This window comes from Mustela lutreola, chromosome 6 (assembly GCF_030435805.1).
Source record: "Mustela lutreola isolate mMusLut2 chromosome 6, mMusLut2.pri, whole genome shotgun sequence".
Classification (NCBI taxonomy): domain Eukaryota; kingdom Metazoa; phylum Chordata; class Mammalia; order Carnivora; family Mustelidae; genus Mustela; species Mustela lutreola.
The window spans coordinates 10,362,885-10,388,972 of NC_081295.1; the positions used below are offsets into that span (position 1 = coordinate 10,362,885).

The 26,088-nt window shown below is 41.2% G+C and overlaps 1 protein-coding gene across 10 annotated transcripts in view; it reads right to left on the reverse strand.

Moving 5' to 3' along the window:
* Positions 1–26,088, reverse strand: part of ARID1B (AT-rich interaction domain 1B) — a 439,398-nt gene that overhangs the window by 281,181 nt on the left and 132,129 nt on the right. For all 10 annotated transcript variants that reach the window (XM_059176677.1, XM_059176681.1, XM_059176674.1 and 7 more), the window contains exon 4: positions 1,444–1,554. In XM_059176677.1, the coding sequence (XP_059032660.1) occupies positions 1,444–1,554 (111 nt within the window). The remainder of the gene's footprint in view (positions 1–1,443; positions 1,555–26,088) is intronic.

Below are 26,088 nucleotides of genomic sequence, written 5' to 3' on the forward strand. Positions count from 1 at the left end.
TCAGTTTATAACAAATGTTTCCACATGTGTAACAGTCCACTTCACCAGCCAAAGGCACATCTACAAAGTTGGGTTTCTCTTAGAACAACAGAAATCTGGTAGGGAGAAAAAGTGGGATTCATTGTCCATCTGCTTCCCGCGAGTCCATTTAAATTTCCTAAAACCATAAGCCAATTTCCAAATACTTGGCAAATGTTACACATATCAACAGTGCTCACCTGTGTGCGTACGTACACACACACACACACACACACACACACACACACACACAAACTACACGCTTACCAAGCTATGAATTGTTAGCTAAAGAAAAAAGAGCATAAAACGCAGAATCTATCACCTCTTTCATTCCTTCAGAAACCAAGTAACTAGATAATAAATACTCCAAGGTAACTACAAAATACCACAATAAATTCACTCATCACAGAAATAAAAGCTAAAAAATCAGGATGTCAAAAACATGTGCATCAGCTTCGAAGATACTAGACACACTGTAACCATGACTTACCTTCTTCTCTAAGGCTACACATAACTTAAACACAGGTTCTCTGTGCATACCAATTGTCATGTAGCACATTCATTACAAATGCTGGTTCTCACATGTTTAGCAGTAATATAATAAAACTTAATGTAAAATATTTGAAACTCGAATTAAAATCATTGTCTAGCTTGAACTCCCATCTTAAATGAAAATAAAGATTAAGGAATAAGAATAATAATTATTCAAATCAAAAACATTTTAACAAGAAAATAAATACAAAAATTTATTTGCATAGATGTATTCTTTTAGTTTATAAGGAAAGCCTCATTTAAATTAGGCTGCTTATTAAAAAAACAGATGAACTGTATTTACGGGCCTCAACATGATTTCCTAGAATGTAGCCACTACTCTAATCAATATATACCCCAATCACCACACAGTATTTGCTGGTGAAAATGCTTAAAAGCTGCTTTTGCCAAATTTAAATGAAAATTCTTTTAGGTGGAAAAGGACTGGGTGATTTCTCATGACATAAAGTCCCACAAGATGGCTTGTCTCATTCACCGGATGCTTTATCTCATTCACCATTGATATCCTTTGCCAAGTGGGGATTTCATTCCATTTAACTCTTACATTGGATACCACTGTTCCATATCACTACCAGGAAGCAAAAGGCTAAGCAAAGCACAACTGTACAACAGAAACACTTTTTTGCCACAAAACCCATCCAGTGAATATGCCTTCCAACTGGACTAAGAAATACCTACAAATGAAAGAGACTTATCCAAGACCACACAGTTCTTGAGAAGAAAGCCCTAAAAAAGTTAATAAATCACAAATATATCTGAAATCTAGGAACTTCTTCCCCAAGATTTAATATAAAGTAGAACAAACAAAAACAAGAGCTCTTTTAAAATTTTTTTGACTCATTACATTTCCAAATCAGCACATTAATGTCTTACTGGTAAACTTGATGGTCTTTCTTGTTGTATCAAGTTCAAGTCTTCATGGTTAGGTTTTCCAGGAGCCAAAGGAGGTTGAGACCTAGTTCCATAGCCTTCCTGAGACATGTCCTGAACAAACACAAATATAAAGCACTTGATAAATATCTCATTGAGTTGTAACCAAAACAAAAGAAAGGGTAATCACAAACTGCCAACTGGTATTACACTTAAGCAGACATATACATGTTAATACTTATCATCTAACATTTTACGGAGAGTAGAAACAAAAGACAAGGCTGTGAATCAAGAGTAAAAACACTTATTTTTTATTTTTATTTTGAATATATATATATGTATACACACACCAACTAAATTTATTATGAGGTCATACAAACTAAACACTGTATTTGAGTTTTGCAGGAAGGTAACACTCAGTAAAAGATGGGGAAGGAGGTCAGCTATGATCAAACTCTCTTTTAAACCAGAGCAAACCCACTAGTGTTACTGCTTAATTCTGATTTTGGTTGAGCTGCCTTTAATATTACCTTGAAAAATGTTAAAATAATTAATGAAAACTTTATTAACAACTGACTTTTAGTATGTCCCCTCGATAACCCACAAAACAACATAGTTATTAAGCTCACAGTATCCTGGGGTTTCTACAAAACCAATAAACATTCATGTATAGAATTCCATATGTTCACGTGGCACAGTTTCCAGAGAACCACAATAAAGAATAAAACAGCAGTAGGGAAACAAAACACGCCCCAAAAAACCTGCTGAGGTATGAGAAACTTATCATTAACATGGCCTTTCTGGCATCCTGTTGAACACTTTTCCAGGAGGTATTCTGCCTGGTTTCAGTATTCTGCTGAAATACTATTATATAAACCAAATACCACACCACACCAAACTTACTATGTACCCCATCTCTAGCTGTTTAACTATGTATGTTCAGCTACTAAACATTCTACCACCATTTACACCCAAAGTCAAACAGTAGGACAGAATATAAAATACTTATTATAGCATGTCTTAATTGGCACTGAAAGTTGAAGAACCAGTTTCTGAGTGGAGAAAAAAAAAGAATAGAAAGTATCACTTAAAAACAGAATTTTCTCCCTTGGCCCATCAGTGTTAGTATTAAGGAAGCATTATATACAGGTTCTACTTCTGTTAAATTCTCAGAATCTTACTTAAAAAATTAATGTTTATTAGTTGAAGCCCTATAAAAAGCTTCTGCTGCCCCACCCCTTTCTCACACAGTATACACTTAAAATTACATGGCTTCTTAAGCCAAAAACTTTGGACCAATAGCTAGTCCTACAAAGCACACAAACTGTACAAATTAGGTTAAACCAGGCAAGTGCTGATTTTAAACAGGCTCTGTAAGAAAGAGCATGCCAACAATACCGCACTTCCCAAGCAACCCTTCCGTCCTTTAAATAAAGCTACACACACACACACACACACACACACACACACACAAAATTCATAAAAATATCTAACCTCTAAAAGGAATGCACAATGCCTAGTCAGTACTATGCTTTTGTAAGAGAATTAAAGCCCAGTTGTCGTGGGTTTTAATCTGGTAACAGTTAGGTGAGGCCTCAGAGAGCACGTGCAATCCAGGACACCCAAAAGGGTAGTTCTTCAATCTGGCTGCCAGCCGGGGGTAACAATTAGGCTGTGGGAGACCAAAGCTGAGGCTAAAAGATTATTACCACTCTCACTGCCTCCCCCCTGCCCCCAGCACCGAAGCTTCCGGATCCCAGACCTCCACTTGTCACACAGACTTCCTGCTGGGTGCCCCGCAGGTTCCTTTAGATTAACGGTGAGGATTTCAAATCAAGTAGGGCACAAGGCCTCCATTCAGGGCCTTCACCCTGGTTCAAAAAAAAAAGAGAACCCCACAAAGGTGCTGGACAGCCTCACAATGGGCAAACAAATGAGCAGACCCCTGCCAGTTCCTCAAATACGCGCGTGTGCACACACAGAGTTTATGGGCAGGGCTCGGACACTTTTTTTTTTTTTTTTTTAAAGTAAACGTCAGTTAAGAAACAGGAACAGACTCACATGCCCTATGCTTATTAGCCTTTTAAATGTTTTTTATTTTCTCTTTGTAGCTAAATGGACTGATTTTTAAAAGAGTTGAAAGAGACCATTACAACTATAATGAATACACATTTCAATTTAGATACTGTCCCCTCTAAAATAAGCAACACTGAACTAATAGACTATGAAAGCTATCAGAACATTTTACTATGGCTTTACATTTCACTTTTTAAGGCTTTAAAAGTTCAAAATAATTAGATTCTACCGAAGTCTCAAACACTACTCCTAACCACAAGAGGCTTTCAATTATTAAATTCAGTTGGAAATAAAACTGAAAGAAAATTTAGTGAGAATTGCTGAAACGGAAACTTGTTCTGCCTCAATTTATGTTGAAACATAAGGATTAATTTAACGGAGAAAACATCCAGAAAAGGTACCAAGTTTTAACCTGAAACAATCATCATCCATATATAATTCACATGGGGGCAATAAAGTCTACATCTGGCGGCTTTAATAGAGATAGAAAGGTTATATTCTATAACAAACCTGAGCTTTTTCCCCTTCAGAGCGATATTTATTTTCTAGTATGGACTTATTTTCACCTCAAGAAGAGTAGCAGCAATGAGTAATTTAATAGATAGTAAGAGGGCAATGTCAGTTTCAGAAAATAAAGAATATGTTCAGCGCTGCATTTTATATACAGATGACAAAGACACAGCCTTACATTCTTAACACATCGTTGCCATCTCTGGTCATTTACAAGTTCGAGCTAGTCCACACTAGTGTGTACACCAGCTTACACACACACTATTCCTATATTCCTCAACCGCACGTATACAGAGCCCTGGCTACTTCAGGGAGGCTCTCACTGTGAGAATTCTGCAACACAAAAGAACCACAAGTGGGGAATGTGGTTTACCCCTTCCCAGTTCTTTATCAATATTCGTTTTCGTCACCTCACCCACAAACTTTGAACCATTGATGGATTCTGGTTTTAACTTCTTTATGTTATGAGTCAAAGGTAAAGGGAGACTGACTCAGAAAACAACAAAGGCGTGAAGAGAGCTTGGGCTAGGGGTATGTACACATCTGTGTCCTAAGTTTTCACAAAGGTGTTTCTTTTAACAGACATGGTGGACGTCTCCTGAACGCCCGGTGTGGAACACTGCCTTTACTGGGTACCTCACAGCTTATAGTGTGGAGCACGAGCAGGCAGGAAACACTCGTGTCCCACTCATATCCTAAGGAAGGAAAACACCAAAACTGTCACATGGGTCTACTGTCAAAGCCAAGAACCTGAGTGCTTCTGCTTTCTTTATGATAAAATGAATTAAGGACGAATGGCAACATAAGACTTTAAAGAAAATGTAGAATAAAATGTCAAGGACACTTTTTTTTTTAAAGATTTAATTAATTTATTTATTTAATTTAAAGATTTAATTTATTTATTTGTCAGAGAGAGAGAGAGAGAGAGAGAGAACACAGACAGGCAGAGCGGCAGGCAGAGGCAGAGGGAGAAGCAGGCTCCCTGCCGAGCAAGGAGCCTGAATCAGGACTCAATCCCTGGACGCTGGGATCATGACCTGAGCTGAAGGCAGCCGCTTAACCTCCCGAGCCACCCAGGCGCCCCATGCCAAGGACACTTTTTAAGAAAAAATAAAAAGGGAAAATGTTCCCATGGGGAGTTCAAAGGACACAAAGCACCAAACCCTGCAAGAGCGACCACCTCCTTCCCAGGCTGCCCTCCACAAGGGCTGCTGCCCACAAGCTGTTATTTCTCTTTCCACAACTGCCCAATGTGTTACAGAGTATGAGCGTGAATTTAAATCCTTTGTCCTTTAAACACAGTGGGGTGTATGTCCTGTACACAGCGTATTTTTTGGTCCCTTAACAGTATGTTTTGGAGCTCGTTCCATATCTGCACCGAAATGTCCATTCTCTTCTCACTGCTACGTGGTGCTGCGTGGTCAGTCCTGTGGCCTGTTCCACCAGTCCCCTCCTGAGGGACACTGAGGTTGCTCCCTGTCTTTCCCTACCTCATGCGGCACCACGATAAAAGCCCGCTCCACAATACAAACCGAAGCAAGACCGGGCCGGGCCTAGGCGGGAGGCGGCTGCGGGATCAGGATGATCGGTGGTCGAGAGCACCCCTCAGTCCCAGACACACAAGTGGGACTAAGGGGCCGGGGACGGTGAAGTCAATAAACTAGCAAAAAGCCGTCTAGAATACTTGGTAATTTGCTGGTTACTTAAGGAAGGTTTTTCCAACAATCACATAAATTAGAGACGCGCTACAAATAGCACACGTATAGCTACTGCAACAGTCCAGACTGACGCGACGAACCCGAACGGACTCCTAACATCCTGCGACATCTAGGTCAGGATAAACATCTTGTACCTTTTTTTCCCCTGCTTTGGAAACTCCCATCATCAGTTCCAACGACTAAGGGGAAAAGAAGTGGCCCCGGCACAGAAGACACTGTAGTTGGGGGGATGGGGAGGACATCACCGCCACAGAGAAAATGCCCCCTGGCCACACCGGGCGGCCAGTCGTGTGAAATCATTACTCTGACAAAGACACTTTGCTTGCTACTGACCCCCTCATATTTCGTTTGTAGAAAAATAAGTGTAAAATATCCTTCCCCAAAGGAAAGCAATATAAATCTATAAAATATCCACTTCAGAATGGCAAATCACTCCCCTGCCTCCTCAGGAACACCCTAATGGAAATGTCATTAACAAAGACAGCAGACACTTGCCGGCGGGGCTCTGTGACCCACAGCATGCGTGGTCCACCGGTACCACAGCCCCATGAGATAGTCCCTAGCATCATCCTGTTTTTTACCACAAGGAAGCAAAAGCTTAAATGACGTGCACGGCTCAGGTCTATGCACAGCCAGCATCTCAGTGTGATGGACAAATATTCAGTTCTATCCTAACTGCTCTGGAGACCACTGGAAGCCTCAAACACTATTACACAAGGACTTAATGCAATTTTAATTTTTTAAAGGCATTACCCTACTCTTCCATATATTCTCCTAAATTCCCCTTTCAGAAATTATGAATCTTATGTGTTTTTATACATGGGACAGCTCCAAAATATCCAGTTACAATATTGTGAGTCAGTAAGAGATACTAACATTTTTAACACTCCCACAAAGTTGAATATATAAAACCATTCTCCCTACCACTCATTACCGGTGAAGAGTTATTTGAAGTCCACAGGCTGACAGAAAGCAGAACAAGGAGACTCAGCCTTCCCAGATTATGTTCATTTAAGGCTCCTCTTCTGGTTCTGCTCTTTCTGTCCGTCCCCTAAAAACTGGTGTCCCTCAGATCTGTACCCCCAAAGATTCTACCCACACTGATCCCTGGATGGGGACGATTCCCAAATCTCTACTTCAACTCCCACATACTTTCACTGCACTACCAGCACTGCTGCTTGAGGGCAGAGCCCCTTCCACACACTGTGCCAGGGAAGGACTGCCCCCCCTTCCGCTTGCCACCTGGTCAGGGGCCTCCCTCTCCACAGGGAACTTCTCAGAGCTTTTTTATCTTCCACCATCCAGCCCTCTGCCACACCGCCACACCCCACGTCACTGCAAAGTCCACCCTCTTTTGTCTTTACCCCGGACAGCCAGTCCTCTCCTTAGGCCACTTTTCATGACAGCCCCTAGTCCACCATGTCACCAGAGTGGACCTGCTAAAATACAAATGGTCACAGCGCCCACTGCGTGGGAAGGGCCTCCTCCTGGGGCGCCTGGGTGGCTCGGCCGGTTGAGCATCCGGCTCTTGGTTTCAGCTCTGGTTCTGAAATTGGGGTCGTGGGATCCAGCCCTGCGCTGGGCCCTGTGCTTGGCAGGGAGTCTGCCTGAGAATCTGTCCCTTTACCCCAGCCCCTGCTCCCACTCCCACTGGTGTTCTCTCTCTCTGAATTAAATAAATAAATGTAAAATAAATAAATAAAAGTTTGTTTATTTATTTATTATACAGAATGAAATCCACAGCCCAGCTGGGTACTGACGAGTCGGGCAAATACCCTCCAGCTGCTGCCCCAGATCCATGCTGGTCTTGCCCGGGGCCCACTGCTCGTCCGCACACCATCACCCATTCGATTGCTCCCAAGCTCCCACGGTGCCACGCGTCTACGGGGAGCAGCTCTCTTGGTCTAACTTGGTCCCGAGTGGATGCCTTTCCTTTTGTGCCTGCAAAGCATCTGGCTGTCTTTAAGATCCTGCCAAACATTAACCCCAGCATGCCCGCAAACAAACCCCCTCACCAACTTTGGATGTCTTCTTCTTAAAGAATTTACAATGCTGGGGGCGTCCGCGTCTGCCTCTTGATTTTGCCTCACGTCATGGTCTCAGGGTTGTGAGATCGAATTGAAGGTCAGGATCCATGTTGAGCGTGCAACCTGTTTAAGATTCTCCTTCTCTTTCTCCCTCTCCCTCTGTCCCTTCCCCCCAACCCCCAACTCCTGCGCACCCTTTCTCCCAAAATAAATAAATAAATAAATAAATAAATTTTTTGAAAAGAATTTACAATGCTGTATTTCACCTATTTGTTTGTGTATCTCTTGGACTGGATTCTTACTTCCTCTTGGGCTCCCAGTGCCAAGCACGGACAGGTATTCAGTAAGAAGCTGGTGAATGATTGACTGAAAGGCTTTGAAAAGCTTACACTTAGAATTAGACGTACCAATACAAAAATAAACGTAGGAGGACAAAACATAAAACTGAATAAAACTTGGGATCCTGCCCAAGAATATTTATCATATTAACAGCTACATTGCCTGGAACCAATGTGCTACAAAACACATTTTGCGGGGCGCCTGGGTGGCTCAGCAAGTTAAAGCCTCTGCCTTCAGCCCAGGACATGATCCCAGGGTTCTGGGATCGAGCCCCGCCTCGGGCTCTCTGCTCAGTGCAGAGCCTGCTTCTCTCTCTCTCTCTCTCTCTCTCTCTCTCTGCCTGCCTCTCTGCCTACTTGTGTTCTCTGTCAAATAAATAAATAAAATCTTTAAAAAAAAAAACACACACACATTTTGCTGTTTGTTACTGGCAGTCTTGAATATAGTAAAAAAATAAAATAAAATAAAAATTGAAAGAGAGGGAAAAGACTATGGCAAGCATCAGTGGTTTGATCAAAAAAGAAAGAAAAATCAAGAAATTCTATACCTCCTAATGAACAAACAAGCAATGAAATATTCTTGCCCCCCCCCCAAAAAAAAGGATAATGAGTTTGGTAAAGCCTGTATATCTGACTACCAATTTATAGGAAATAAAAAGGACTGAAGAACACAAGAAACCATAGCAAATCAATCAGCAAATTTCAAACTGTAGGAATCTCTACTAGACATATGACCTACTTTCTTCAACCAAAAGTTGCAATAGTAAAAAGAAAGTAAGAGGAAAAGAAAGAGAGATAGAGACCGAGGGAAATCCTATAGGTGAGAAGGTATCAACCAATTCTAAGACTGGACTCTACTTGGATTTGTTTTTTCTAAGGATTTTATTAATTTATTTGACAGAGAACATGAGTAGGCAGAGAGGCGGTGGGGGGGGGGGGATGCAGGTGGGGCGGGGAAAGCAGGCTGGGGGGGGGGGGTAGGCTCCCTGCTGAGCACAGAGCCCTACACGGGCTCCTTCCCAGGACCCTGGGATCATGACCTGAACCAAAGGCAGAGGCTTGACCCACAGAGCCACCCAGGCACCCCGGGACTTGACTGGGATCTTGATTCAAACTACCATATAACATAAATTAAACATTCATTTCATTTATGAGGCTACTAGAAATGTGGATAATTGGTATGAAAATTTATGTTTGTTTTTTTTTTATTTTTTTTTAAAGATTTTATTTATTTATTTGACAGAGAGAAATCACAAGTAGGCAGAGAGGCAGGCAGAGAGAGAGAGAGGGAAGCAGACTCCCCGCTGAGCAGAGGGCCCGATGCGGGACTCGATCCCAGGACCCCGAGATCATGACCTGAGCCGAAGGCAGCGGCTTAACCCACTGAGCCACCCAGGCACCCAGAAAATTTATGTTTTAAATGTGAAAACTGTATTATGTTTATGTTTATTTTTTAAATCCCTTTATCTTTTAGAGACCTATAGTAAAATATTTACAGATTAAATGATATGATGTCTGGGACTTAATTCAAAATAATACTGAGGATGGGGGTTGGGAGGTGAGGAAGAGAGTGTGGAGACAACAAGACTTGGCCCCACGACTCTCGAAAACTGAGTGAAGGGTGCACAGGGCTCCTGTCTACTTCTGTTTCTGTTTGAAATTTTCCATTTAAGTGAAAATGAAGTTAACGGTATTGAAGACAAATTTAGGAATTCAGAGGCGGCTGAGGCTGTGGCGCTGACTGCAGCTTTCACCTTAAATACTACGAGCACTTCCTAATTGGTCCCTTTGCCATCAATATCCTTTTGTCCAAGAAAACCCATTAAACACAGATCATTTAATGTTGCAATTTCTCACCCCCCACCCCACGCACCAGTCTATCTTTAACATGTATGCTGTACTACTTAACCCTAACACTTAGCCTTTTTTTAATCCCTCCATAATCTTAACAAATTAACCTTGTCAGTGTCAAATTCCCTAGCTGCCCCACGGCTGACTCAGGGATCCTTTCTCAACCTCATTCCTTGGTCAAGCTGCCCCGATCTCAGCTCCAGCCATTCTCCATCCTTAAATCTGACGCTTTTACCCTTATCTTGGTCTGGGCTCTTAAAGGCCCTGTTTCCTCTCTCACTGACTCCTCAAGAAGCCTTTTCCAGCCACAGACCTCTCAAAATTTCATGAAACTTTGAGTGGAAGAAATCCAAGATCAAATTCCAACTTCTAGACTATTCAGACGCTGTGCGACCCTGAACAAACTTCTCAGTTCAGTTTCCTACTCTAGAAACCATACTGGATTGCGTTAACCTGGGAAGGCTAAGGGTACATTGAGCGTGTCCCCTTGCCTCTGAGGGCTCGCGTCTATTGGGTGCACAGTACTCAGGGACTAGGAGCAGAATGGGGGTTTTACATCTGTCACAATTATTACCTGTTTAGAATACTGGCAAATCACTTTAATTCTTCTAAGTCCATATCAATATGTTCCCCTGTATCTTCCTTTAAACCCTTGCTCCAAAAATCTTATAGTAGATTGAAAAATCACACAACCAAGGCTCAAATGGTTTTTTACTGCTACTGATTCCAAAGGAGCTTCTCAACTTATGTTACAGTCAAATTCTCCAGAATATACCATATATACTGATTGAGAACAGATTTGGCTAGATTCAGAATACTGCTAATATTCTACCAATTCACAGGCATAATTATTTCCAAAATTTGAAAATTTACAAAACCATTCTAGAAAAAGGACAGACTTAGCCAAGCTACTTTATGTTTCCTTACTGCTGAGTCCCAGTAATACTGACAGCAAATTCAACACTACACCTGGAGCCCGCCATTAACGAGAACGTCTCCACCGCACAAGACATACCATCACCCACGAGGCTGCAGCAGCCCCCGGGCCCTGCAGTAAAGCTGAACTCTGAACGGGCTGGAGAAGAGAGAGAAGACCTCCACCAAGATGGGCTGTTTCCCCAACCCTAATCAAGTTCGAATCCTGGAGGCCACTCCTCTGACATTCAAGACTTGAGAAAAGCTTCTTGTTTTCTCTCGGTTTTTCCAAGAACCTCTTCCTAAACTAAGAGTGGACCCAGAGTGAAAAGGGAAACGTGTCTGAAATTAAATTTCCCAAAATACCAAAAAGAAATATGAAGATACTCAAGAACTAAGGACTAAAATAAGTAATACTTTTAATAGATTAATTTATTTTAATAAAATCGCAAAGCTAAATGAGCCACAATAAATGTCCAGTTACGCTTTTTATAACACACACACACACACACACACACACACACACACACATAGACTAAAAAAGAACCCTGGCTCTATAACTAATTACCTAAAGAATGGCTTTTCTCATCCATGAAACCAAAATATGAGGCCTCATCCTCCTGGAGCTGTATTAATGATCAGAGGTTAAGCAACCAGCACTGTGCCTGGCACACTGAACGTTCAGTAAATGTTAGTGATTGTTATCTATATTCTTTAAAGCCGCATTTAAAATGAAAGTCAAAATTTTCACTGAACCACTGGGGCTTTCCCTGTGGCAATCGTGCTGATGGCGGTGATGGCAACAGCGGCTAGTGATTATGCAACATTGTCTACTGCCACCCACTCCGTGCTTCCCGCATGGAAAGAGAAGCCTTTTTGTCTGACCTGAACCCCATGAAACAGGTAGTATTTTACAGGGGAAGAAACTGAACCACAGTTTCTTGCGTAACTTGCCCGGGGTCACTCAGCCGGCAAGTGGAGGAGTTGGGTTGGGAACCAGATACATTCGTTCTCCAGAGTGCTCCCACTGAACGACTGTCCGGCTCTGCTCCCCACTGGACAAGGGCTGTTTTCCGGCCTCTACCCCACAGATGATAAATCTCGAGCCAAGGCTAGGGTTCACAAATCTAAATTTTTAGTGAACTTCCCAAAGCTGCCTGTAAAGTAAGAATTGCTGACTAACAACAATGTAGCATTTTCATTAAAGTTTTGATAATTATGGAATCACGGCAAAGTGGGGTTGAGGGATTGTGCCACTACCTAGTACCTTAGTGTAAAATTTCTCTGTGGCATTCCCAAGAGCTAGTTTAGCGTCCCTTCATGGTTGTAAAAAAGGTAGCCCTATCCTGCTGATGTCAGGAATGGTCCTGTTTGTCTTACTGTGGCTGCAGTAGCGACTCAAAAAGGTCACCATCCACTCTGAAAAGAAGCGTGGACGCTGGCATCTCACGTTCTCTGATGGGCTGACTTACTGCCCAAACCCAAACCCCTCCCTCCCCAGACCGGAGAGCTGACCACCCCGGGCACACAAGCCACACCCCTGGACACCTGAAGACTGTCACTCACATTTAGGGCGTGGATTCCCAGCCTGGAGGGGAAGAGGTTTGAGCACCCCCCGGAAATTCAAGTGAATTTTGCCTTTACTTTTCTGGGAAGAGGATCCCCAGCTTTCACCAGATTCTTAAGGACCCCCCCCCAAAAAAAACTAAAGGATAAAAACTGAACAGGATAATAGTATCAACAATGGGACTCACCAAAATTGCGAACATAATTTCAGAGAGATTTAAAACCAGATTAGCTACAATCTTTATCTAAATAACCGAAATAAAAATATAATGGCTAAAAATTATATTTTTATTATAAATAAATAAAAATGTAATAACTAAAAAATTTCCAAATAAAAACTTATATATATATAAATATATATTCATATATAAATATATTTATATATTTGTATATTCCAAATAAAAATATAATTACCAAAAACTATATTTTTATTATAAATAAAAAAATATGTAATTACTAAAAAATTTCCAAATACAGTTAGGGTCCAAATTGTATATGCAATAGAAGTTCAGATTGCCTGTATAACTCTCGTCTAAAAAGTTTTCTGAACAGGACACCCTGCATTACTATATACACGCTTTAATTAAAGGAATAATATGAGGGACACATGACACATTTGTGTCATGTTCTTCAGCATGAGAAAAACCTGCTGAAACAGAATTTATGAAACCCATATGCTGTATAAACAGGTAGAGAGCTTGTTTTTGCCAAAGAGAGAAATAAGGTGCCAGAAAGATCCTGCCTCAAGCCTGTCTTGCCAACTCATCCCTAAAGCTGTTCAGGGGATCACTTTTAAAAAGTTGACTTCTCCATGAAATGCCTTTGGAGTAAAAGCTAAAACTACCAAACGAAAAAAAAAAAAAAGACGACTAGATAAAAAATTAAAAGTAACCAGAAAAACATAACAAAAGAAACGAAAAGCCAGCTAGAGAGGGCTCTGTAGCCGTTGTTTTGAATTGTACCAATAAGACTTTCAAAATTAAATAAGCAAAAGGGATTCTGTTGAATTTTTTTTCTTTTTTTTACCATGAGCATATGTGACTTTTATAACCTTTAAAAAGAAGTTAAAATGGAGCATTTGGTCTATGAAATTAATTCTCTCTCTCTCTCCCCATTCCAGTTGTGATTTTCAGGGTATAAACTATGAGGAGAAAAATTTCTTAAGTCACCACCCACTTCCTATCACCTTTACTGATCTTCAGTGAAAGTAAACAGGCTATAGACACTCCGTCTCTAAGAAATAACAGAATCATCTGAAATTTTCAGAGGTTCCCTTATAGTTTTTAACATTATCTATATTACAATTAAGTGTTATGAGTACAGGAAATTTTTTACCTTTAAAAAGTCAATTAAATTTCTATTTGGGGAAAAAAAGAGAAGAAAGATGACTCCAGAAATTTAGGATTACCATCAATGACCTCGAAATTAAAGTAAAATTTATTAAAGCAAAATTATATTTCTGTAGCCTTTTTATATTAAAATAAACTCCTCAAATTTCCAAGGACATTCTGAGAATAATCCTCCCACTGCTTTTCTGTAGGGAAAGCTAAGGCTGAAAACCACTATTCTGAAGCAAAGGTGATATTCCAAACACTTGCCAAGTGGTAAAATAGTGGGGGGTTCAGGTTCTTAGAGTCTCCTGCTGTGCAGGATATTAACCACTGAGTTAGAGAATCCTGGGGTCTCAAGAGAGAGAGGGGGTACCCTCTGAGTGTGTCAGGCCGGGGACTACTCCCAAACCACTCTGAACTACTGAGTTTCCACAGCGGTTCTCCCAGGATGATCCAGGGTTCCCAGTACCGGCAGCATCACGTGGAAACTTGTCAGAAATGAAAATGATCAGGCCATACTCCAAACTGAAGAAGCGGAAACTCTGGGAATAGCGTTCAACACAATCTGTGTTTTAACAAGCCTTCTGGGTGATTACAACGCACACTGAAGTTTGTAAAACGCTGGGCTAACAAATGGAAAACCTCACACCAATGGGCTTAAGCAAGAATATCAGTCTACCTCTAGAGCAAAATGCATCCCTAATATATATAAACAGTAATAAAGGAGATGGTAAAGCCTAGATTAAAGTAGAACTGGAATCAAACCCAAGCCCCACCACATTCAGGGAAAACTTGCTGTATGACCGCTCAGGGTTATTAATAATAAATGAAATAATATCCGCGGGCCATGCTAAAGTAAAAGACTAGAAAGCACTGGTTAGTATTTCTGTGCTCCAGAGGCCTGGAAACATTAGAATGCATCAGAATTGCCTATAAAGTTCAATGTAGATTCCCAGGTTCCCCCAAAGAGAACCATTTTTAAAAGATTCTTTTTTAAAAGACTTTATTTATTTATTTGACAGAGACACAGTGAGAGATGGAACACAAGCAGGGGGAGTGGGAGAGGGAGAAGCTGGCTTCCCACTGCCAAGCAGGGAGCCTGATGTGGAGCTCGATCCCAGGACCCTGGGATCACGACCTGAGCCAAAGGCAGGTGCCCAATGACAGAGCCATTCTGGCGCCCCTTAAAGAGAATTAATTTACTCGCCCCAATACCCGAGGTGATTTTGACGCAGACAATCCCCCCTGATTTTCAGCATAGAACACCATGGCTGTACAGAGGTGGTTCCTGCCCGACTAGCAAATTCTAAAAGTAACCCTATTATTTCAAACATCTACAGATAATCATCTTCTGAAACACAATATATAGAGTGCCTATTACTCTTAAGAATTTTTTTAAATCAAAGAAATTAATGAAGAACTTTCATGTCATATGTTATGTTTTACCTTCTTTTCCATACTTTAACAAGTTGAATGGGCACTGAAAGACAAAAAGGCAGCTAAGGGGGGCGGGGGGGGGAAGAAACCAGGAAAAAGAAATTCCACAGTGTCCCTTGTGTCAGAATGTAAATTCTGTATGAAAAATATAATAAGCAGGGTGCCTGGGTGGCTCAGTTGGTTAAGCTTCTGCCTTCAGGTCCGGGGATCAAGTCCTGCATCAGGCTCTCTGCTCATTAGGGGGTCTGTTTCTCCCACTCCCTCTGCCCTTTCCCCCAACTCATGTTCTCTCTTGCTTGCTCTGCTTTCTCTCAAATAAATAAATAAATAGATAGATAGATAAATAAATAATCTTACGGGGGGGGGGGGGGGGTAACACCTGGGTGGCTCAGTCTGTTAAGCATCTGCCTTCAGCTCAGGATCCTGAGATCGAGTCCCGTGTTGGGCTCCCTGCTCAGTGGGGAGCCCAGTTCTCCCTCGAATGTTCACCCTGCCTGTGCGCTCTCTCTCTCTGACAAATAAACAATCTAAAAAATAAAATACATAAATAAATACATATATACATGTAATGAGCCTCAATGATACTTGTAATCGCACAGCCTTTGTTTTCCTCAACTTCTCTCTCTACCAATGGCTTCCTCTTCTACTGGCTGAGACTGTGTCACCAGGGCAAGGAACGAGGGAACAAGTCCCAAGCACACTCTCATGCCAGCACATCTGCCTGAGTCCCACAGCTCAAAGTCTGTCAGAGAAAGTGATAGAGCTGGAAGAGCGAAGGAAGAAGAAAGGAGGGGAGGAAAAGAAGAGTGAGGGCTTACCTACTCTCACAGCTGTGTCAGAAGCACAGGGAAGGGTTGGGAGGGGGGGCAGCGTCCCTGCATTTTAGACTTAATCCTGATCCAAACACATTTGAAGGTTCTCTTCAGCTTTTAATACAATGTATCTTTTTAAAAAGATTTATTTATTTGAGACAGAGAGAGAGTGAAGGAGTAGAGGAAGGGGCAGAGGGAATGAATTCTCAAGCAGACTCCCCATTCAGTGTGGCGCTGAGGCAGGGCTCAGTCTCATGACCTTGAGGTCATGACCTGAGTCAAAGGCTTAACAGACTGAGCCACCCTTGTGCTCTTACTACAATGCATCTTAAACAATGTAAGATTTTCCTCTTCTATCAGCAGGGCAGACAGTCATGGCCATCTGATTTGATCTTCCACACATTTCTAAACATTCCAGGTTCTCTGATAAACAGATGGCCAGACAGTATCTGAACAAGCCTGAAGCCAGGACCAGGATACCTGCACATACTCCAGATCCAAATGGCTTCTGGGTTTTTCTTCCCAGAAGGAACTTTCCATCATCTTCCTAAAGTAAATTCAGTATTAAAAATATTGTTATTACTACATAATTTCTTACATCCCAGTTTTATTTTCCTTTGATTCTGGTACTTGAAAGAAACAATTTTTTTAAATATTTTAAACATGAAAATGAACAGCATTATCAAATTATAGTCCAATGCAGTTAGAGTCCCACTTATAATCCGAAAACATATAGAGAATAACCATTCGAAGTTATACATCAAAGAGCCCCAAATTCTTGATTACTGGAAGAGAGCTATGTAAAATCTGATGATTTTTCTCTGGCTTTTCTCATTTTTATAAAATAAAAGCAAAGGTCTAGTCAGAAATAGTTGGAATAGACTACAGGATGAACCTGACTTCTACTGCATTAAAAACAGCAACGGGGGTGCCTGGGTGGTTCAGTCGGTTAAGCATCTGCCTCCCGTTCAGGTCATGTGGCTGCTGGCTCCTGGGTGCCTCACACCATCTGCGAGCTCCCAGGAGTGGCTATAACCTGAGTTCTAAAAGCAGGTAAATGGTGCCCCAAGTCAATAATCAGAAATCAGTCTCGGAGTGGGCCTTGCTCAGACCTGGAAGTAACTTATAAGTATTCTCCTTGGATTCTCACAAGCTCTTTAAACTTAAAAGAAATTCCGCCTAGCAATGGCTCCACGACTAAGACAATTGCAAATAGGTAAGCAAGAAGAAAGGAGGATATTCAAAATTCAAACACAACCCAAGGCTGCACTAGTAATCTCCTTTAAAACAAAGAATAATTTTTATCAACCTACATTCCAACAGTGTTTATTATCAAGTTAATTAATAGATTCCTGTATTAATATCTAAATGCTAAGCAATCAATGGCAACGAACTCTAAATGTCCTTCTCTTTGTGTTTATAACAAAATCTTACAAAACAAATGATATGAGCATTTCAGTGATTTAATACAGACTAGGATGAATTTTCCCCAATAGCTGTAAAATAATCAGCAGCTTATAAATTAACATTGTGTCACAGAAGTAATAAGAAACATAGATTAAATAATTAAATAACAATAATAATAAGGAAATATTTATATCACAATGGATCACCACCAATATTCCTAATGAAACTTCGGAACTCCTTTAAGTGACTTATTTCAGCAGCAAGTTATTAATCCTAAAGTATTCACACTCATACTTGAAAGCTATCTCCTTCTTTACAAAATGATTCCCATTTGCCAAATATGTTTAAGTTTACCATATCTCCTTTTGAAAACTGCTCACCATGAAGAAGTCTAAATAAAGTGACATTTTATTATTTAAAAAAAAATTTTTTTTTAATTTATTCATTTGAGAGAGAGCGAGAGAGCGCGTGCGCATTAGAAGGGGGGAGGGTGGAGGAAGACGGAGAAGCAGACTCCCCGCTGAGTAGGGAGCCCTGACCCAGGGCTTAATTCCAGGACCCTGAGATCATGACCTGAGCCAAAGGCAGACGCTTAACCGACTGAGCCACCCAGGCGCCTCTAAAGTGCATTTTTAGAAAATATAATTCAAATACTTGTGTCTACCTATCCACATCAAAGTAGACTTACACTTCCACTTGGTTCAACTATTAAGTAATCCACTGTTAAAAGTTAACTGCTCAGCTTGTACTATTTTCTGTTTAAAGAAATTATTGAAAAACCTTTTATTTCATTTTTAATCACTAAGGAAAAGCAATATAAGGTACCAGTCATGTTCCTTCTAAATGACCTTGACTACTTTTTTAAAGATTTTATTTATTGATTTGAAAGAGAGTGAGTGGGGGACAGAGGGAAAAGCAGGCTCCCCAGAACAGGGAGCTCCATCCCATGGGGCTCCATCCCAGGACCCTGGGATCATGACCTGAGCCGAAGGCAGACACTTAACCAACTGAGCCACCCAGGGGCCCCTGACCTTCACTACTTTAACCCAACTTCAAGTCTTACTCAGTTCCATTCATGGTTGGACATTACCTTTGTTCTCACTAATAAAGAATTAGTCCTGCCCTCAGGATCATTTCTCTCACAAGCAACTCTTACTCATCCTTCAAAACTTCTGAGACACTTTCACCAACATCCAGTCACAGCTTGAAAACACACCTTCTCACCAGACTGTCATTATATGGCCACAGCGATCCTTCCGCTTGACCAGAAGCCCCTTCAGGTTAGACACATATTTGAATTAATCACTGAATTCCTAACATATAAAACATTTTCAGTCACAAAGGCATTCAGTAAATGGTTTATGTTTTCTTCTTCTAACCATTCTGTCTTCTTCAATTTTCCCAATAAACCAAAGGTTAAAAAAAAAATTTTTTAAGATAAAGTTGGGGGCACCTGGGTGACTCAGTAGGTTAAGCATCTGCCTTGGGCTCAGAGCATGATCTCAGGGTCCTGGGACTGAGCTCCACGGTGAGCTCTCCGCTCAGCAGGGAGTCTGCTTCTCCCTCTCAATCTCCCTCTGTGCTCTCTCTCTCTCTCTCTCAGTCTTTAAAAAATAATCAGTAAAAAGATGAAGTTGTACTTTGAGAAGGATGCATTCATATTACCCAACAGTTCTCTCAAGAATCAGAGAAGTCTCTCACCTAAGAAAAAGCTATACCTAAACAGCGAAGTTTAAAATTCTCCTATTGCTTTACACTTGGGTTTTTAAAAGATTCATCCTGATATATTCTCTTTAAATAAAATGGAACTTATTTGAATGGAGTTACCTCCTACAAATCTTCTCTAAAGAAAGAAAGATTTTTCTAGCTATGCAAACAGTGTAGTTTAAAGCCATGAAAACAGAGAAAAGATTCTGGCTGCCAACTGTCACGGTCCTGGAGGTAGAGCTGAATCAGCGGAAGACCACTGTCAGAGGAAAGGGTATCGACAGTCAGGCTGGTTTCCACACCACATGACTCCTTGCAGGTTACCAGATTCTCGGCGACCTCCCTTTGGCACCTAACAGGTGCGTTTGTTAGGAGGCCATGGCTGAGAGGTCCAGGAGAAATCTGTGCCACAACAGACAACAGACAACAGGACCTCTTTCTTCTCCAGCATCTCTCAAGATTGGATTTGAGTAGAACAGGAAATAGAGATAAAAGGAAAAGATTGGAAGTGTAGGGGAAGGAGCAGCAGAAAGAGAGGGAGTGAGAGTTTGCTAAGAGACAACCAGGAAACAAACCCCACAGAACACTTCATGACCCAAAACTGAGGACATGGAAGGCAAGTGGAAACTTTGAAACAAAACAAAAAACCAAAAAGTGAAAACTTCTGGCATTAAAGGACATCTTCCCTACCACACAAAAATCAAATTTTAGGTAAAGCAGTTTGAGGAAGCAAGCAAAGGTGCAAAAACATTTTAAAATGGAAGCAACTTCTTCAAAGAGCTGTTCTCTTTTTGTTAAGCCTTAAAAATCAATACTCTTTTTTAAAGGAGATGTCAGAGGGTTGAGTAAATACAACGTCGGCCAACTGGACAGTGGATTTCACTGTTGCATTGGTCATTCTCCCTCGGCCTACGCTAGGAAGACTCAATCAGGCCTATTCTTACTTTGGAGTTCTATTTCTGACCTCCTAAAATGAGCAGAGGAAAGAATCAAGTGGTAATAAAAGCAAACAATAAGAATCTGTGCTAATTTCAGAGTCTCTGAGTCAAAGGTCAATCAAAAAATTACAAACGTCCAACTGTGTACTTCTTGCCGATGAAATCAAATTTCTATTACCTATTCAATCTACGACCACAGTAACACAGCAGACAGGTTCTAGATCTAGTTCAAAATTCTGTGAGGTCTCTTTAGCATTGCTGGGGCTCAAAAAACAATGAAGTAGAATTCTTACTAAAAATAAAGTTAAGTGGGGCACCTGGGTGGCTCAGTGGGTTAAAGCCTCTGCCTTCAGCTCAGGTCACGATCCCAGGGTCCTGGGATCGAGCCCCACATCAGGCTCTCTGCTCAGCGGGGAGCCTGCTTGCCCCTCTCTCTCTGCCTGCCTCTCTGGCTACTTGTGATCTCTGTCTGTCAAATAAATAGATAAAATCTTTAAAAAAATAACAAAAAAATTAAAGTTAAGTACCATTGGAAAAATAAATATGAAAATGAATATAAATAAGAGAGCGGGTTGGAGGTATCATTTCTTAAATACCTTCTGGAAAGGAATTTGGCAAAACACCAAGTCTTTAAAATGTGCTTGTTCTTTTACCCAGAAATTCCATTTGGGGAGTTTATGCGTAAAAACTTTTGCACACAACATACACGCACCACCCGTGAAGCACAAAGAAGCCCCCTTTAAAAATGCTCAGGACAACGCTGTCTGCAAAATACCAAAAGCATTTTCAAAGTCTAAATACTTGGCAGTAAACATTTATTTTCTTCAATGCTGTAAAGTCTCCTTACTAAGTACTAGTGAATAAACAATATTTTTGAATGACTAAGTCAATGTGTATATCGTATGTTTCTACTTTGTGCTAGGTACTGGGGACACTGCAATGACAAAACAGTCCTTCCTCTCATAATGCTTATATTCTAACAGGGGAGCCAAGAGACGAGCGCAGCAAGAATGCAGCATGTTACCTAGTGACCGGGACCACGGAGAGAAGGAAAGCGTGGTCAAGTAAAAGGAGCGCAGGGAGAAAGGGGGGTTGCGATGTTTTACACCGGGCGGTGAGGGAAGGTGGCTCGCCTGATGAGGCGTCACTGCAGTAAAGATCTCGAGGAAGGTCAGTCTTCCCTGCAAGACTTCCAAGGAAAAGCCCTATTGCTATCTGGGAGCAGAACCTTCAAGGCCGAGCAAACAATAAGTAAAAATGCCTTGAGATGAGCTCGGCAAGGTGACCAGTGTGAAAGAAGGTGGGAGTGGACACAGCCAGGTGTGGCATCAGCCACGTACGTCGTCTATATGGACACAACCAGGTGCGGCGCCAGCCACCGTACGTCGTCTATATGGCTACTGTGTCCTGCAGTGAACAAGGGTGCTGAAAGACAGGGACCAGTCAGAAGCTCCTGGAACACTTCAAATGAGACATCGGGATGGCTTGGCCGAAGTGGCAGCAATAAAACCAGTGTAATCTACTTAGATCCTAAAACCATAAAATGGGTTTAAAAGGAAAAGATTCAAGGAAGACTTCGAAGTCTCTGACCTAAGTGTTACGGAGGATTTGCGATAGAGGGAAAATACAGAAGGGCACATTTGTGGAAGAAGAAGTGAGAGTCCTGAGTTTTGCTTTGGACATACGGTCTTCCAGAAGCCTGTTAAGACATTCACTGGGAGATGCCAAGTAGGAGCTGGGCATACAGCTACAGAATGGAGGACAGAGGTCCAGGTTGCAGAAATACGTTCCAAAGTACTAGCTTCTAGATGATATTCAAAGCTGCAAGGTTGAATGAGATCGCGCAGGTAAAGTGTGTAAGGACTAGAGAAGAGGCTCCAACACTGAGACCAACCTTTGGAGGTTGGGGAAACAAAGAAAAACCAGCAGAGGAGAGCACAGAGTGACCAGCAAGGTAAAAAGAGAGGCAGGAGAGAGCAGTGTCCCAGAAAACAAGAAGGAAGATATCATCACCTGCATCGAATGCTCCCAACAGGTGAAATATGGAAGCACGACAGCTGCCGACTGGACCACGTAACAAGCAGGACACGGGGCAGCTTTGAAAAGAGCTGTTTCGGCAGAGTGGTCAAAATAAAAGCCTATCTGGAGCCAGTTCAAGGAGCTGGTAAATGACCATGAATGAATGAAGAAATAGGCTGCTATTGATTTGGGTCAAGAAAGGTGGGTTTGGGGGCACCTGGGTGGTTCAGTCCATTAAGCATCTGCCTTCAGCTCAGGTCCTAATAGGACTGAGCCCCCCAATCAGGCTCCCTGCTCAGCGGGGAGTCTGCTTCTCCCTCTCCCTCCTCTTCCCCACCCGTGCTCATCTGCTTATGCTCTCTCCCTTGCTCACACTCTCTGCCAAATGAATAAATTAAATTAATAAATTAATTAAAGCTTAAAAGAAAAGTGGGGTTTTTGGTCACTCCCATGAGAATTCCACCATGCATGGCACAGCATCAGAGGATCGTGAAGTTCTAACCAGAGTATACCAGAAGGCACAGCATATGTGCAGACACACGTTGGTTGGTATGTTAAGTTCTCCCAATTGCTCCCATGTTTCTGATGAAATAGGAGGAGACATGGACATGGGTCTCATCAGGGTTGCGGAAGTCAGTTTTTAAGATCTGGAGGGGATGGCACAATGTAGTAAGAGTCTACACAGATGAGTGACTGAGAGTGATGGATGAGGAATTTTCAGTGGGTCAGGAGGAAAGGGATGACAGGAGGGCTGTGAGAAACAGTGAAAATGAGAAAGGATCAGGGTGCCTGGGTGGCTCAGTCGGTTAAGTGTCTGCCTTCAGCTCCGGTCATGATTCCATGTCCTGGGATCAAGCCCCGCACTGGGCTCCCTGCTCAGAGACGAGTCTGCTTCTCTCTCTCCCCTGGCCCCTCTGTTCATGCTCTCTCTCTCTCCCTCTCTCCCAAATAAATAAATATTTTTTTAAAAAATGAGAAAGGATCAATTGACTCTACGTCTCCCTAAGAACAGAGCCACCATTTCAGATTTTTTTGATGAGCAAAGACACATTCAGAATATCTAATCTGCTATATGCTGAAAAGGGTAATTTATTTTGTCATTGATGTAACATCCTTTATGGAGAATTTTAAAATATTATATATATTACATGTTAATTGTAGATAATTTAAAAGATAAGGATAGAGTCCAAAAAAAAAAAAAAGCTATAATGATTTAGATAACATTCCTACTGATTGCTACTATGTGTATATTATTTACACATTTATATTGTATATAAATGTGTATATTATTTACACATTTATGGTATCTCCACACCTTGGGGTAACTTGCCTTTTCTGTTAAACAACTCTGTGAACATGTCATTAAAAATGTTCTATATTGGGCTTCTGGGTGGCTCAGTTAGTTGAGCTTCTACCTTCGGCTCAGGTTATGGGCTCAGGTAATGGTCTTGGAGTGCTGCAATCCAGCCCCACATCAGACTCCCTGCTCAATGGAAAGCCTACTTCTGCTTTGCCCTCTCCCTCTGCCCCACCCACCCCCATGTTCTTTCTCTCGCTCTCTCTCAAATTAAGAAATAAAATAGTTTTAAAAAATCATCTGTATTTTCATTTTATATAATTGCTGTCATATGGTAATAAATGCCATGGATTTAAACCCTGCTCATGATTTCAAGTTGTTCATACAATGTACCTGTATCACTCATTTGCATGGCGAGTTCACGGTTACTACACAAAATCACACAAAAAGTTAATTATTTGCCTGAGCCTAGAACTCCACTCCATTTTGCATGTAAAAACAAACCACTCTTAAATTAACAAATTACTCTTAAAACGAATTACTCTTAACAAATTACTCTTAAAACTCTTAAAAATATATTTTCCAGGAATAAAACCACTACATATATTGAGGAAAGATTATATTTTGTTTTGTTCAGGCTTTGATCAAGAGTTGCTCACCGTCTTAAAAGATAAGTCACCACTGACAACCCTACTTAAGACACTGGAGTTGCTAAAACAGCACTCAGTTTGTAGTTCCAAGCTCAGTGATCCCACATGCACATACAAGTGCCAATTTCACAAGTCTTCCATATAATCATGCCTCGGCATTTAATTAATATGATAGTTTACCCATATACACTCACTGCATTATTCTGACTTGTTTGAAATTTTGTGTAGGTAATGTATTATCTATGAATTTGGTGTAGATCACATATTAAATATGAATTTTATTTCCAAAGAATAAAGGAGGCATTAGAAAAGTTTCATTATAAAATGGGAACGTATGGTCTGTATGTTATCAGCTATTCTATTACATGTTGATTATCATTTTAAACTGTGTAAAGGATATCAAATAAAGAGCTAGAAAATAAAAGAGGACCAATTCTAGCCATGTGGCAGATTAGATACTTGAAATGTATTTAAATTGACTTAAATATCTAAAACACTGGATAAAATGACTTAAATGGATCACAGCCTTGGCATGAATGCGAGTGAAACCAAAAACACACAGAAAGTAAACCAAGAACACAGAAAGTAAGGACAGTACAATAGAAGCTGACTGGCTCTACATGTTAACTTTCCACTGGATGACTATACAGGGAAAAGGAAAAGTCCAGGGCCTGCCAAAAGGGAATAAATATGAGATCATACATCTCAAATAAATTAGAGACTAAGAAGGGCTATCCCCATCATCTAAGAACATGGAAACATGTTAAAGAGAACAGAGAAATACCTGCCTTGAACTTGATACTCAGAGGTAGGAAGAATTTAAAAATGGCTCCACTGAGAATTAGCAACCGCAGGCTAACCTTCATCAGGGTTTCTGGTCAAAATTAACACTTAACGGTGTGGTCTGCAAAAACCTCAAGAAGACAATTCTATTTAAAGTGGTCCCAGAAGCCATCGCCACCTGAAGCCACTGATCAATCTTGACATCACTACTGTGGAACCACAGCACATGATGTTTAACTGGATGCAACAGGCTCGCGGCATTACCTATGAAGTGCTCACACCATGTCAGGCAGTAACGACGGGTAACAAACTGCCCAGAACTGTGGTGGCCTAAAGCCGCGAGCAGGTGTTATGCTCCCCGATTCTGTTACAGAGCAATCTGGACAGAGCACAGGGAGAAGGATGGTCTTCATCACAATGTCTCTCCACGCTCAGCTGGAAGACAGCGGACGGTCATGGACAGGCAGGCTTAGAGGCTTCCTCACCTGACAGGAGCATCGCAGACCCCGCGACTGAACAGAAAAATGCCCTTCATGTTGGGAACGGGATTTACAACCACCACAAACAAAACTGTTTATCTTACAGGACTAGAAGAGCTACATGAACAAATTAAGCCACATCAAGAGAAAAGAACCACACGAAACCATTTCACAGGAGAGTTGACTCAGTTTTTCAACGTTCCAAAGGCTCTAATGCAGATGGGGGAAGAAGGAACCATTCCAAATCAATGTACTAGATTTCTTTGAATTCTGCTTGAAAAAAAGATACTATAAAGGCATTCTGAGGACAGCTGGGGATATCTGGATATGCCTAGCCTAGTAAATGCAAGGAATTATGGTGGCATATGAGTACTCACTATATTATTCTGCTTAGAAGCACAGTAAGAATTTTTTTATAATAAAAATACAAAATAAAACATAAAATATGGTTCCAGATGACTCAAGTCCAAAGGAAACTGCAAAAACATACATTAATCTTTCTGAGGGAACAGAATATAAACCCAGACCTCAATAAAACTGTCTTCTTTAAAAAAAAAAGGGGGGGGGGATTTTTAGAATGAAAAGAAAACAGAAATAATGCATATCAAAATTTGAGAGATTCAGCCAAAGCAGTACTTAAGAGGAAATTGTTTAGTCTTCCATTTTGCTCCATCAGACACACCTGTTTCGAATAAGCTAAGCATTCACTTGATGGAATAAAAGAACAGCAAAATAAACGTCACTAAAACAGGAAGCAAGACATAAAGCAAGAACAGAGTTTAACTAA